This window comes from Sardina pilchardus, chromosome 18 (genome assembly GCF_963854185.1).
Source record: "Sardina pilchardus chromosome 18, fSarPil1.1, whole genome shotgun sequence".
Lineage (NCBI taxonomy): Eukaryota > Metazoa > Chordata > Actinopteri > Clupeiformes > Clupeidae > Sardina > Sardina pilchardus.
Window position 1 is genome coordinate 4,739,695 of NC_085011.1, and position 14,773 is coordinate 4,754,467.

At 41.9% G+C, this 14,773-nt stretch overlaps 2 protein-coding genes across 4 annotated transcripts in view; one reads left to right on the forward strand and one right to left on the reverse strand.

The window, feature by feature from the left end:
- anapc1 (anaphase promoting complex subunit 1) overlaps positions 1-1,662 on the reverse strand; it is a 63,129-nt gene extending 61,467 nt beyond the window's left edge. For 2 of the 3 annotated variants that reach the window (XM_062519383.1, XM_062519381.1), the window contains exons 1-5: positions 1,478-1,645; positions 671-907; positions 405-566; positions 248-290; positions 34-134 (exon numbers count right to left, since the gene is read on the reverse strand). In XM_062519383.1, the coding sequence (XP_062375367.1) occupies positions 34-134; positions 248-290; positions 405-566; positions 671-883 (519 nt within the window). In that variant the 5' untranslated portion in view covers positions 884-907; positions 1,478-1,645. Of the gene's footprint in view, positions 1-33; positions 135-247; positions 291-404; positions 567-670; positions 908-1,477 lie in introns of all 3 variants that reach the window. The other variant, XM_062519382.1, reaches the window with a different exon arrangement.
- A 4,332-nt stretch (positions 1,663-5,994) lies between these two features.
- Positions 5,995-8,715, forward strand: vip (vasoactive intestinal peptide). Its single transcript, XM_062519566.1, has 6 exons — positions 5,995-6,164; positions 6,520-6,624; positions 7,004-7,108; positions 7,621-7,755; positions 7,934-8,042; positions 8,238-8,715. Exons 2-6 carry the CDS (start codon positions 6,530-6,532, stop codon positions 8,244-8,246), a joined length of 453 nt encoding a protein of 150 aa, XP_062375550.1. The 5' UTR covers positions 5,995-6,164; positions 6,520-6,529; the 3' UTR covers positions 8,247-8,715.
- The last annotated feature ends 6,058 nt before the right edge of the window (positions 8,716-14,773 follow it).

The window sequence follows — 14,773 nt, forward strand, 5'->3', positions numbered from 1 at the left end:
GAATCTCATATGAGGAGACGGTGAGTGACTCACCTGGAAGGGAAGGGGAGCGATGAAGTCTTTCCCGCTCACACTGTGAACGTTCACACACGTGTCCTGAGCGATGCAGACTGTGTGCTCCACAATCTCTTTCACTGGAAGCAATTAAGAAACAAGCACATAAGCAGATATAAGGCAAGTGCATTAATTACAACATAGTGAGAGATTGTTTAGAGAAGAACAAAAACCTCATAAGAAATGCACTTACAGGACTTTTTATTTTGTGGAACTCTGAAGTTGCACCACAAAGCCTGAAAAGACAAGTGAAATGTGATCAGTAACCTACATCAACATTATCAACACATCATCATCACAAATCTGCAGTTCGGTAGATTCATTTCAGTTCAGGTCATGAGTGTAACTACCTGCTGCACTGTGCTGTCCACAGTAAAGGCCTTGTAGACACAGGAGGCTTGGCCTTTGGTTCCTCGGCTCCAGATAACCATGTTGCCAGCCACATAAAGCTCCTCCTCGAACTCAATTTCATCACCAGCGCCGTCTGAACCCTTTCTAAGCTGCCAGGATTCCTGTCACACAGAGTTTTAGAGTTATGCTGGTTTCGTTCGAAGTGTTACCAATCATGTGTATGTTTGTTTTTGTTCCTAGAGAGTGAGGTGAGGTCAGGTCATACCTTCTCTCTCTCATGAAGAGTGACCTCTTGAAGGGACCCCACGAGCCCAGCCGCGCCATCTGAGGACCACAACTCAGACGCAGGCTGCAGCTGTCGCAGCTGGATGTTAACGGCGTTCGGGTGATTTTTGCAGTGCTCACGACCGAACGGGACAAACGACTGCAGTTCCCCAGCGGCTATCATTGTGGCTCTCTCTTCATAGACGTTCGACATGAGTTCCCGATATCAGCATTATTTCTGCAAAAGTTTAATCCAAATGTCAACAGCCTAGCCTCGTATCATGCATGCAATACCACAGGGCGCTGTTATACAGCATAACATTAACGTTAGTTAACTATAGACGAAAAGCTAAACACTTCTCACTCAAAATGGCTAAGACTTAAAACTTGGATTAATAAAGTAATGTTAGGCCGGGCTAGTCAACTAACGTTGTTCACGCCATCGTTTGATGTAACGTGCCTTGCTAGCTAGCAAATGCCAAACTAAGTTTGCTCTAATTCACGAGTTCTAAATGCTGACAGGTCAGCATGTTTCATGCTTGTTTTTCAATTTACCATTCTTCCTCAAAAACATGTTCACAGACAACTCTCCAAGACGCAGTTGATACAAGACAGGAACCCTTCAACTTGGCGCATGAATCTAACAAGTTAGCTAGCTAGCATAGTCAGCTAACCTAGCTCTATGCGCGGGCGCATTCATTTTCACATGTTTGCGCTGATTGGGTATTAAGAATCAAGCTAACTAGCTAGCTAACAAATAGCAGTGAAGCTAATACAGTGCTAGCTAGTGATGGGTTACCGGTCTAACCTGTTAATAACAAATTGTATGGCTCTTGGCTCGGAGTCCTTGTCTTTTCTTTATATGATTCCGGTTTCTTTTATATGTTGCATTATTTAAAAATCGACATACGAACACAGAGAAGAGGGAACTCATCGATAATAAACACTCCTTTTCAAATGAACGCGGACATCTTGCTATCCCGTGAATCTCCTTCAGACTTCTCAGCCAATAATGAACGAGGCGGAGGAGGGCTGGGTCTGACGGATTTCAGAGACGGGTTTCAGCCAGCAGATCCATGTGAAAAAAGGTTAGATGCTCGTAAGGCGGGGGGGGGGGGTATGCTTTGGTGGCCAAAGAGATACATGTTACTTTTTTTCTGAATGGAAAAGTAACACTTTGTTGTTCACTCACTGTAGCCTATCCACTTTGTCATTTGTCATTCTCTCCAAGTAGCCCCCACTTTCAATTCAATTCACCACAACTTGACATTTTGGTAAAGCTGTAAGTTAGACCACCTCAATGACCCAAAGTTCCCAACAATGTCCCACATTAAATCAGTCAGAGCGATGGGAATTTTGGGGAGATTTTTTTTTTTTTTTTAGCAGGTCAACGAACCAAAATCCACGTCCAGATCACCACAAAAATGGTTTATGGAACACAAAACTCAAGCCTCGCATGGCAATCTCAGTCCTCTGATCTGAAAACTAACCAAAGAGGAGAATGCACAAGGAGGGTAGGAATATGGATGACCTGGAGAGATATTGAGGAATGATCTCAAATCCCTATAGAGCTTTTCTCCAATTTGGTGAGATGTCTAGTTGAAGATTAAGAACTATTTCACTGAGAAAGGAGACTTTATTTTACAAAGTAATAGATTCAAAAACAATTGTGGCCAATAGTGACAATAATGGTGATCATTTTGTTTCTCAGAATAAATTCACTTCCTCTCAAGGTTGGAATTTCTTTATGGTTTTCATTGTGAGACTGTAGATAAATTGTCAATAGGCCTACATGATTATTGGCAACTTAAGCAGGGTTGTCAATAAATGTTGGAGGTGCAACAAAAGATGCCATATAAAATCAAAGCACACATGGATATTTTAAAGTACTACATTCCAGATCATATTAGACAAATGCAATGATCTCTAAACATAACATTTTAAGTACTCAGACTCAATGGACTTAAAAATGTCTTAAACGTCTTTAATATCATTGCCATTGGTACTTAGGCCTATATCTCCTTAGCCCTGCGCCACGCTTTTTACCCGAGGGACCGTCCACCAAAGAGCAAGGTAGCACGAGTTAAAGAAACACTTAGCGAACACATGTTTTGGTTGTATTTGCACTGTCAAATAGCTCAAGGGAAAAGAAAACACATTGTATCAATTTAATTTGACTTTTTAAGATTATAACTGATGTGATGTCAAAAGAATCAAATAACTTAATAACAATGTAACAATCATGGAAAGAAAGAGGACACTATGTAACAGTGAAGAGAGGGGGAGGTTAGTAGCAGGAGGGGATAAAATAAAATAAATAAATAAAGTTATTCAAGATCTTCAGGACTTCAGTAGACACTGAGAACAAATTCCTTGCTCTCATAATTATAATTGTATGTATACTAATGCATATTTCTGTGATTAGGAACACATCAGTGACTGTTATTTTGCATAAATGGATGAGGTCTTCTGAGGTGAACGTGATATCTACTAGTGGGAACTTAGAGTCGTGCTTTCTCTACTCTCTCAAATGGAGCTCAGGAGGCAGGTGGTGGGATGGAGATGGATGCGTCAGGTCAGTGAGAATTCAATAGCGGCTGTGAAGACGCTCCTCTGTCCCCCATTCGTGTGCTCTAAACTCGTTTTTTTTGGTCTTCCAATATTCCTGTTTGTCCCGTGGTGGTAAATCGTGAGAGGAATGTGAACCCACACCTGGCATTTACTTGATTATTTTTCAATATTGCCGTCCTCTCTGGTACATACGGCTGTCATCACAGAAGCCTATAGCTTTCTGTATAGTTCACTGTATATCTCTACTGCTTGATTTATGCATGTCTGGCACAAACAAATAATGACTTAAACACATTAATAGTTAAAATTGTGACCGTGCAAAGCCTTTTATTGCATTGTCGAATGGTGACTGCTTTTGAACAACAAAGCTCTAATTGTTGTGGAACCTTTTCTTTCTAAAGCTTAAATTTTCCTTTTTTTTTCAAATGTGAACTTGGGACATCAAACTTGCACAACAGCCTGATGTGACCCTGTAGATGACCCCAGATCACCACGCTAATAATAATAGCATCAGTGCCCTGTAACTCAGGGGCCCGAGGGACCAGCAGCCTGTGATGCACTATCTGCTTAGCATCGGAGGAAATGAATGTGGCTAAAAGAGAAGGAAAGCATAATCTGATTGGTCCCAGTGACTGCTGCTCTCGGGAGTGTTGTCCTACAGTCTGTGACTGTGATTAGCAGCCTAATGACGTACTGAAAGCATTATTGAAGGTAATGTCTTCCATGTGGCTTGAGTTAGATATATTTTACAGCATTAGTTAGGAGGCAATGAAGAGTTGTGTGTTTAATTGATCCATTGTGGGGACTTCTGACTATAACAAGATCACAATCCATGGGCAACAGTCTTGTCATTTCAACAGTCTTGTTATTGATTTGGTTGGATACTGATCTGAATTCCATCAAATTCAGTGGAATTCAACCAGCTATTCCTGTTCCATCTTGTATCTAAAGAAACCAAGTATTAGGTAGAAAACATTGAATTTAAGACACCAAAAAAGTTACATACAAATTTAAATGCAAATGTTCTCCAAAAAGTTAGATTATATTTTCTGTAGCAGTAAGTGTAAGGCAGGATTGTCCTGTTCCAAGTATCTAAAGTGAATGAATGAAGATTAGGCAGTAACCACCTCATAAGGTTGGCAAGTCTAATATGCAGTTACCCTTCCGATCACCTCCATAGGTGAAGATATAAATGTGCTGGCGGTCCCAACCCCGACAAGCCGCCTCCTCTTTAGGCTGATTTATTGGGCCACATCCTGGTCTGTAATTCATTCATTAATCACATCATTCTCATAGATCTTACCACTGGAGATAGGGGAACAGATAAAATCATTAAAATGGCGTTAAGGTCACGCTACCAGTGGTGGCTTACTGCAGAGAAATGCGTAAAAACTGAGTCACCAGGGAGGGTGGTCTGTCTGTCTGCTCTGCCCTCTTCAATCAGAGCTTCGTTTTGGTCGTCAGCGAGCATCTGTCTCTCTAATGTACAAAAATATGATATGATGACCACAACAAGCATCTCAATCTATACCACCTTACAAAATAAATATATGACGGGACCTGTGTACTAAACAGGCACTTCAGAAATACATCTACATATTGTATAAAATATATGTTTAAGAGTGTTGAAGAGATGTGTTAACCACAACAACAATGCAAACATTCCAGTGTCCAGGGTCTGAACCAGATGCGGCTCTAGATCATAATTTTCAAGAATATGATTGTGTTTCCTCTTAGCTTGTACATAATCTAGTTTGCCATAGTTAGATTAGCATTATGATTCAATCAGTCTGTGGTTGCAGTGTGGAAGCCTGGCCTTTTCCTCTCTACCTTGTGCCGCCCACAATACGCAATACTGATGCTCAACACCGGTAAGATGATGCACCTATGAGGGTTAGGTATTGTGTTACTGAGTGACAGGAAGTACATTCAAGAGGGAGGTTGTTGCATTGTCTTAAATTCAAAGAGGAATTATTTGTATGGGTATAGGATGATGACAGTTTGTATAGGAGGTCGCTACAATGTCTGGGAGCCAGGGAGGATTACTCTCTTTTGTAATAGTGCACAGATATGACATGTCACCAATCCTCTGCTGACAATGAGGTGGGATGTGTGCACTAATTCACTCTTTCCCAAGCTAATCTGCTAAACAGGGTTTGTCTGTCAAAACCAATGAGGAGGCTCAGAAAAAGTGTGTGGTTTACTCTGGTGGGTGAGTCATTCATATACACCAAGGCATTCCTTTGGAGCACAGCCACACCATCCATTTCAATGTCCTATTTGTGATGGTGGACTTGAACAGGAGTCCTTGGAGTCAACATGATGCTCTAAACAAAAATGATGGGGCACAAAAAATCAGATATCAGTAGAGAATGAATGCAAAAATAAGATATCTTCAGATATATAATCCAAACTGGGTTGAGTGAAGCGATGCGTGCCACAGTGTGTCTGCGCAAAGTAAAGCGCTTCTACAATTGCGCATGGTTGCGCATTGTTTGGCGATTCCAAACTTCCTCACAAGCTAAAAACTGTGAGAAATGGGCCGTCTCCTCTGAATATATCATCACATGATGAGTCAACACAAAAGAAAGTCACAAAACATTCTATTTTGTTAGAGCCAAACTTAATTTCACGATGGTGTGCCATATGTTGGGCATGCGAGTGCGCAATGACGAACGCGCCAATCCCGCTGGAATTGTTATGACGTATAAAGACTGATCAAATCTGATTGCTCCTAGTTCCATGAAAAGTGTTCAGATGTATAAAACGAGGGTATGGGGAGGTGATCCAAACAGACGCCAGACAGTGAAGGAACCAGGGAGAGCGGCAGCTTCAACTTAAGGAGATAATACAAAAGGACTGTGATTTCAGTACCACGGTCAGCGCATCAAGGGGTTCTAAGAGGATCATACCATACAACAGACGTGAGTACCTGGATACTTTTTCAAATCACTGAGCATAGACATAGACGATTAGCACAGTAATTTTTGAAGCAATTATTGTTTCTTTGCATGACATCAAGGCAACTGTGGAGCTTTTTTTTGCAAGAGCCACAACATTGGAATTTAAAACAGATTTATAAGGGAAGAAATCTGAGGAGCCTTTACATTTCATTACTTTGAAATCGAACTCACTAAGATTAGAAATGGGTAACTTTTGCATAGGATACAGCAATCTACCATAGTTCGATTTATTTCTGATGCAAATAAAGTTTGAAGTTTGTATAACCTTTCACAGCTTTCTTGATATAACCCAATTAATCCGATCTTCCATTAACAGGTGTAAAGCGATGTTACAGAGAAACGGCTCCCAGCTCTTGCTCATAATAGCCCTGTGCAGTGTTTTGTATTCCCGGACTGTGAGTTTACCTTATGCCTCTATGAGGTAGGTGTACGATTTTGACCACAAATCACAATTTTAGGTTAATATTTCATGACTGCGTTGCCAGGCTACTCTTACCGTTAAATGGACAGTGTGAAATACAACCTATTTGTTGTTGAATGTCAACATGTATTCAAAATACAGCAGCCCACATTAGTGCAATTTCAAATATTAATTGTGAAGTTTGAACTCACATTCACATTGACTTGCTCCTGTTGGCATTGACTAATATATATGCAATATGCAACTTCAGGTAAAGATTCATTGTTTGACTTGCTAAAGTTATCATTACCAATTGGTGGTGTTATTATAGTTTAATCTCATTGGTTGTGGAATGTAAGTTAAGATGGATAGCCTTAATAAAAACATTTTGTGTTGGCAGACCCTCACGGCACGCAGACGGTCTTTTCACGAGTGGTTACAGCAAACTTTTAGGACAATTATCCGCGAGAAGATATTTGGAGTCATTGATTGGAAAGCGAGTAAGGTAGGTAGCGTATAAACTGTAAATTAATTACTAAAACGTCGAAGTCAGAAGTGCCAACGGCGCTTTCATGTTTTCCCCCCTCGCTTACCTTCCTTATATTCGTTTTAGAATTTGACAAAAGCAGGTCACGAGAAAACATTGAATCTTCACCATTTTGAAGTCTTTCAACAATTATATTAAGCGCACGTCTCTGCCTTCATTACGCCAAACGTAGAGACAAACTACAAACAGAAAAAAAATCAAAACTGAGTAGGCTAATATTGTGGGACTTTTTTTTCATCAATAAATTATGCATTTTAAATTACTTTATTTCAGAAGCTCACAGTCAAAGTTGTAGACAACATCTGTATCCACTCTAATCTAAAGACAGTAAATTAAAAAATCTAAAGCATAAATATGGTGAATGCAATTTTCAATGAATGATTTCAGCAGTTTAGGCATCAGATCATACAGTGGACACCTTGACTGCTGTGGAGAGGCAGCCAACAAATAGGTTCTCCTGTGTGTTTCAGTGAGGACATGATGGAGGACCAAAGTCCAGTAAAGCGGCATTCAGATGCCATTTTCACAGACAACTACAGTCGTTTCCGGAAACAGATGGCAGTGAAGAAGTACCTGAACTCTGTCCTGTCGGGACAGAAAAGAAGGTTTGTCTGTCTACTTTCAATCTCCCTATCAAAAACTGACATGGTAGAATACAACAGAATATGAGACACCAGGGGCAAATCCACTCAAATACAGCAGTTTTATACTCAGTCTTAGAATTGGTTCCATGAAATTATGTCTTCAGGATTAGCATGTGTGATTCTCTTCCACTCTCCCCAGCCAAGAGGACCCTCCTAGTGTACAAGAAGACTCAAGCAGAAGCGAGAGCGCCTTCCCAGAGAGCTTTGACGATGTCAGAGTAGAAGACTTTTTCAACCACCTTCAACTGGTGAGCTCAGGATTTTGAGTTGTCCAAAACGATTGCCCAAAAAGTGACATCTTCCATTCTTCAATGCTGGCAAAGATTGATTGTTTTTGAAAACAAACAAAAAAAAATATGATGACAACTACAGTACATGTCTGTATTCTGTTCTGACAATTCTATATTTGTCTCTCCATAAACCCCCTCTCTCCCATACTGCAGCCACTATGAGCAAGACCCATTGGAGAGGAGAAGCCGATCTGCCAACCTCACTGCTGCACCATATGCAGAATACCAGACAGGACATCAACATTAGCAAAACACTGTACATTTAAAATTAGAAATACCACTTGGTTATCTATAAATTACAAGTTTACACTGTATATGGCAAATATATACTGTAGAGTGAGGTGCAGGATAGTTAAACATGTCTGTTGGCCCTTGAACCCAGAAATTTGCTTTGAAAAGTCCTCTGTGAATGGTTGCTCAATAAATGCATTGAATGAAGTATTGGGCTGACAGAGTACAATCACAAAATCCTGACCTAAGGACCATAGCATTTATTCTACCACTGAGTACCATGCCTGGATCACATAGTGACGTAACATTCCCCCAGTCTTTGGAAAATGTCCATGCATTTTGTAAATCTGAATAATTTTGTAAAAAGTATATCGATGTTGCCTCTACCTTGATGCTAAAACATGGGGGGGCGGTGGGGAACGTGGGTGGGAATTGGGCATAAGAGATTTTTATTTTTATTTTTTTCATTCAAGGGAAATAAAAAGAATTTGAAGAGCTAAACTCTGGCTGTAATCCATTCAAAGTGCCACCCTCTACCAGACTCTGAACCCATAAACGCATAAGAGGTCTCCTATTCAAGTCACATAATGGACACGACACCTTATGCTGGCAATAGTGCTTGATCCGTTCATTTTCTGTTTTTCTGCTTCTAAAGAGATGACAACAATATCGAGGTATGACATGCATACTCATGCAACTTCATGATGTTTATATAATTCTTTGTTAAAGTGTGTGTGTGTGTGTTTGTTTGCCATACAGATATTCACTGCTATGTAAAAGAGCATTCATCACAACATGCATAACTTCACTCTAATTCTGTATTAAGTGCATTCAGACAGCACTGCTTAAACCCGGATTAGAAATAAACATTGAACATCCCTGTCTCATTTAAATATCTAGTCATCAATAATAATTTAATAAATTGTAGATTTCCACAGAGAGATCTCTTTTGAGATATATGTCATTTCAGTGCTGTTACTAGCCTGACTTAGATAGTTAGATGCTTAGACAGCTACCATGTTATTCATTCACAACCTCTGAATGGTTTGGTGTACTGATGACCATCTAATAGAGGCTGGTCTGGGTCTCAGGGAGAGAACATTTGACAGGAACAGCCTCCAATTGACCAGAAAAACAGCCTACAGTAAAAATGACATTTGGCATATGGATTTTCTACATGGTCTCCTTATAATGTGGATAGTGTTTTTGGCAAATGAAGAATCAATTCACTTCAGATTTCTCCAGACACTGTATCGGCTCATTTGTGATCTTAGACAGCCCCATACCAGCAAACCACTTTTAGTGTCCCGTTCAATACCAAATGAGCAAGGAGTGCAGTCCAGCTCCCATGCCGTTGGTGCAGTATGATGATGTTGTCATATGGGTTTGTGCGGGAGATGGAGAGGTTCGAAAATAGCCGCAGACTGAGTCAGCACAAAGTGTTTTGACGCATAAATGTCAAAGGCACTGCTGTCTAGGAGAGCATGAACTTTAATGATGCTGTGCTTCTATGCCCCGGCCCTGCATTCATGATGCATTCAGAGGATGTTATGATTTAATCTGACGTATGAGTGCCTTAAATGTTAAATTCAATCGAGTGTTTTTTATTATTATTATAAACAATGAGTACATGTCATTTGAATATTTAGATCCACACCATAATTGATTCATCTACAGTACACACTACACAAATGTCATCTTGTGAATACTAAACACCCAAGTATTCAAGCTGCAATTCCGGAAATATATTAATGCACATGTATTAATGTGGAAACACATGTTTTATTATGTATTGCATGTGGAATAACATAATAAAAAAGTAAAACACAGGCCTCCTGAAACTCTGAACAATTATTTCAGATGATACAAAAGATCTAATGTAACACAAATTGAAGACATACTGTACACATATATACAATCAAGTGTGGATGATGCATGATAATAGTCCAAGTTTTCCCATAATTAATCTTATGCTGGTTAGGTATCCTTGGTGTTGGCTGTCTGTGACGTCTTCGGCATTGTCAGATGGCGATGAGCTGGTGTTTTAACTCCAGCTCTGCTGGGTCTAAACTCTGGCTGTGATGACCTCTTCAGCATTGTCAGATGGCGATGAGCTGGTGTTTTAACTCCAGCTCTGCTGGGTCTAAACTCTGGCTGTGATGCAGTTCCTGGTACTTGCAACTAATTATTACTCCGTATTTTTGTGCCATTTGGGAGAGATGTGCGTCGGAATAACACACAATATGATGTGAAAGGACGCCAAATGAATAACAGTTTGTCACATTACGTACCCATCACCCCGTTGCTAGAGGGCAAGGAAAACTGTTTTAAAAAAAGGGAGCGAAATGAAGTCGTGACACATTTAGAGATGAATAAATACAAAACAATTTAAAAAGACAGAACAAGAGTATAAGTACCTTGACACAATAATTGATAGCAAGTTATGTTTTGAATCACACACTGATGCAACTTGTGCCAAGGCCAGCGCATATACTTTATGTACTTCGCAAACTAAGGAATTTTAACATTGACCTTACTTTTATGAGAATGTTTTATTCCTGTTTCAGCCTCCTGTTTTATCTGCTGGTTTTGTACTCTGTCCATGTCAGTCATTGGAAATTAGATGACTGATAGTGGTATATTCTCAATCAATGAATTAGTGTTCCGTTATTCCTCTCCTATACCTAATGTCCATCAACATAATTCAACAAAAGAATGCATCACCTCGTCCATCCACCTCACTCTGTGTGTGTGTGTGTGTGTGTATGTGTGTGTGTGTGTGATTGTGATCAGCGCTGTGTGTGTTTATGTGCAAGTGTGTTTAAGTGCGTCCATCGTCCATTCCCTGTTGCAAATCACGTGGCATGTGATGTGTCCGAGCCTTGTGGATAGGGCAGGTCCGCTCATTAGCCCTCATTATTTGGGCCCTAATGGCCCATCGGGCCGCTGCACGTAAAAATAGCCTCTACTCTGGCCCACTCTGGCCAGGCCATTCTCCATCACTCCGGCGTAATTGCAGCGCTACCACTTAAAGTGATTTCCCGCAGAAATGGACAGACAGAAGCCTTTTTTTTTCTTTCTTATTTGTCGATTTTTCTTTGCTTGGTCATGTGTGTGTGTGTGTGTGTGTGTGTGTGTGTGTCTCGTGACTATTACAATATTTGTGATCAATCAGGTTCATGATTCCATTAAGTGTTACATCAAATAAAATTGGTTAATGATGCAAGACATGTAGTGCTTGATGTCACCAATCGATCAGCAGGCAGCAGGCAGCAGCAGCAGCAGCAGCGGTGGTAGTCAGGGCATCCATAATGTGGAACCCTATGGCCACAGGATCATGGAATCCTAGAGGACGCATTTCTGCCCGTAAAAACACGCAAGTTCACCCTGTGGCAAACTCCTGTGAAGAACACTCACGGGCAAAGCACCTCTTTCTCAATAGTATACGCTTGCCCTGTGGCAAACTCCTGTGAAGAACACTCACGGGGGCAAAGCAGCTCTTTCTCAATAGTATACGCCTGCCCTGTGGCAAACTCCTGTGAAGAACACTCACGGGGGCAAAGCAGCTCTTTCTCAATATATACGCCTGGTCTCTCCCGCGCTGTCACAGCACTGTTTGAATGGGCTAGATGGCACAGCCGTCTACACCCCCCCTCTCCACCCCCTCTCTCCACCCCTCTCGCCCCCGTGCCCGTCTGCACCCCCCCTCTCCACCCCTCTCTCCACCCCTATTGCCCCCGTGCCCGTCTGCACCCCCTCTCTCCACCCCTCCTGCACCCCCTCTCTCCACCCCTCCTCCACCCCTCTCTCCACCCCTCTCTCCACCCCTCTTGCCCCGTGCCCGTCTGCACCCCCCCTCTCCACCCCTCCTCCACCCCTCTCTCCACCCCTCTTGCCCCGTGCCCGTCTGCACCCCCCCTCTCCACCCCTCCTCCACCCCTCTCTCCACCCCTCTCTCCACCCCTATTGCCCGGTGGCATAGTGGCGCTGGCATGTGAAGACTGGTGCCCTGACAGCAGGCAGCGCGGCCGACCTTTAGCTCCGTGACTTATGTCTTGGTGACAGGTGCCAGTCGCTCATCATGTGCATCACATGTGCACACCCAGACCTAGTCATCCGGCCCTCTGGGCACCCTCTGTGTGTGTGTGTGTGTGTGTGTGTGTGTGTGTGAGTGTGTGTGTGTGTGTGTGTGTGTGTGTGTGTGTGTGTGTGTGTGTGTGTGTGTGTGTGTGTGTGTGTGTGTGAGTGTGTATTTGAGTGTGTGCATGTGTGTGTATGACAGAGAGTGTGTGTGTGTTTGTCTGTAGTGAGTGTGTGCATACAGGTGTCTGTCTGTCTGTCTGTTTGCTTGAATGAAACTGCTGAGAGATGGTGTGGAAAGAGGGACAGGAGCAGGGATGTACAGTAGTGGTAGAATAAGATTCTGGGATCACTGGACTGGGTCACGCGGTATAGGAATTTTTTAAACAGGCCTCCAGCATGTTTGATGATGGTGGTTATTGTCCAATGTTTATAACAATACCAGTGGTGTTCAATGGAGTGGTGACATGTTGTGAATATGGATAATACAGTGTGATCTTTGAATGTTAAAATGTTAAACATTGCAATTGGTGAAAACTCTTTTGAGAGGTGGATAAACTCGAAATGTCAGAGATGGATAAACTGTGGTTATAAAGGTTACTTGTGTTAAGCCTCCACAACCCTGGATATGAGTGCCAGAGAAGGGGGGGGGGGGGTAATTAGGCTGGTGATGGATTCTGAAATCATGGGGAAATACAAAGATGTACTCAGTATGGAAAAGAAAAATATGCTGCTGATATGATCAGTAGCTGTAATGTATACAGAGGTATGTATGTACACAGGAATGTGTTGACAAACACAAAATCTAATTTACACAATTTTGTCCGCATAAGTTCAATAATAGAACCTTCCCCGCGCCAGACATCTCATTTCTGCGTTCTAAATGGCATGACTCACAGAGTGCTGAGAATCCACATTCATCATCAGCATGGCTGACCTCTGTAAACATCTGTTTCCTCCTCTCATAACCTGCCCTGCTGCCCAGTGGCCTCTTTGGTTTCCAATCCACAGGTTTAATTTGGACCTGCTGCAGTCAGGATCAATCAATCACATGAGCAGTAATACAGGCGCAGCCTCAGAGCAGTGCGGTCCGGCAAAGGGCAGCTGGGAGATTAATTGGAGTTGTGTGTGTGGCCTAATGATGGACCATCTCACGTGCGGACTAACTGTTGTCATCCCATCCCCTCCCCCCTTCTCTTACCTAGTCTCTGAGCAGAGGCGTATCCTGCTTTTTCAAATGCGGGGGCGGTTCTGGGATAGGGAAGGGAAATTATTCCGGGCCAAATTACAAATAAGTCATTTCTACGTCACACACTTTTTTCATGACAAAAAGTGTGTGAGTGTGTGTGTGTGTGTGTGTGGGGGGGGGGGGGTGATGCATTCTTTTGTTGAATTGTGTTTCAGCAAAAGTGTATAACAACCCTAACAACCCCGTATGCAACAGTCTTTAGAGTTCCTCACCAATAGTGTGAATAAACTGATTGACTTCTTGGTTGTTTGGAGGAATGAAAACAGCTTTATTGTGCAACTTAAGCTAAAAATGTCCCAGCTCTTATATCATAAGCCAAGCTGACCTCGACAAAGATGTAGAAAAAAAGCTGAAGAGTTTTTCTGCTGATAATTACAGTCCTGGACCTCAATGTAGCTGGAAGGAGAGGGGTTGTTGAAAATCATGTATAGCCTCTAGCTACATGGGAATGAAATAAGTACATTTCACGGTAAATTGATGCCATACGATGAAATGACAACATCATGTACATCAGTTCAGCCCATTGTATGGAGGTGGTGTTTCCACTGAGTGTTATGTGGAGCCCAGTACACAGCCGCATGGCACAACTTTTGCACAAACATCAGGAAGAAAACTATTTTGGTATTTCACGTCGAGGGGAGAAGCATTGTGAAATCAATTAAAGTGCAGCCGGGAGGCTGTATTGTCTTCCTTAAGTGAAATGTCCCTGCAAATCAAAATCATCCATTTTGTGTTTCATTACATTTTAATCAGGAATAGAAATTGCTTTAACACGTGTAAAATTGGCCTGGGACTATGGCTATGTTGCATCTAAACTAATATCTAATGTTAGATGTTGTTTCAGGGCACATCAATCAAAACTAACATCCAAAGCCAACTGTCCTCGCTTTGCTGAAATAACAGGGGCACACAAGCTGATACTCATCTCCATAGCGACTCACTGTTGGGTTTCAGTTTCAGTATTTGAAACCCCCCCCCATATCCACAAATAGTTTTGATGACGAGTGCCAGGGTTACAAAAGTTTTCAGGTCTGAGCTGAAATAGTTACAGGTCATGATAAAACATGAATAGATAAATGTTTTATTATTTGCCTCTTTCACAACTCTCACAAGGGGGGAAATTACTGCT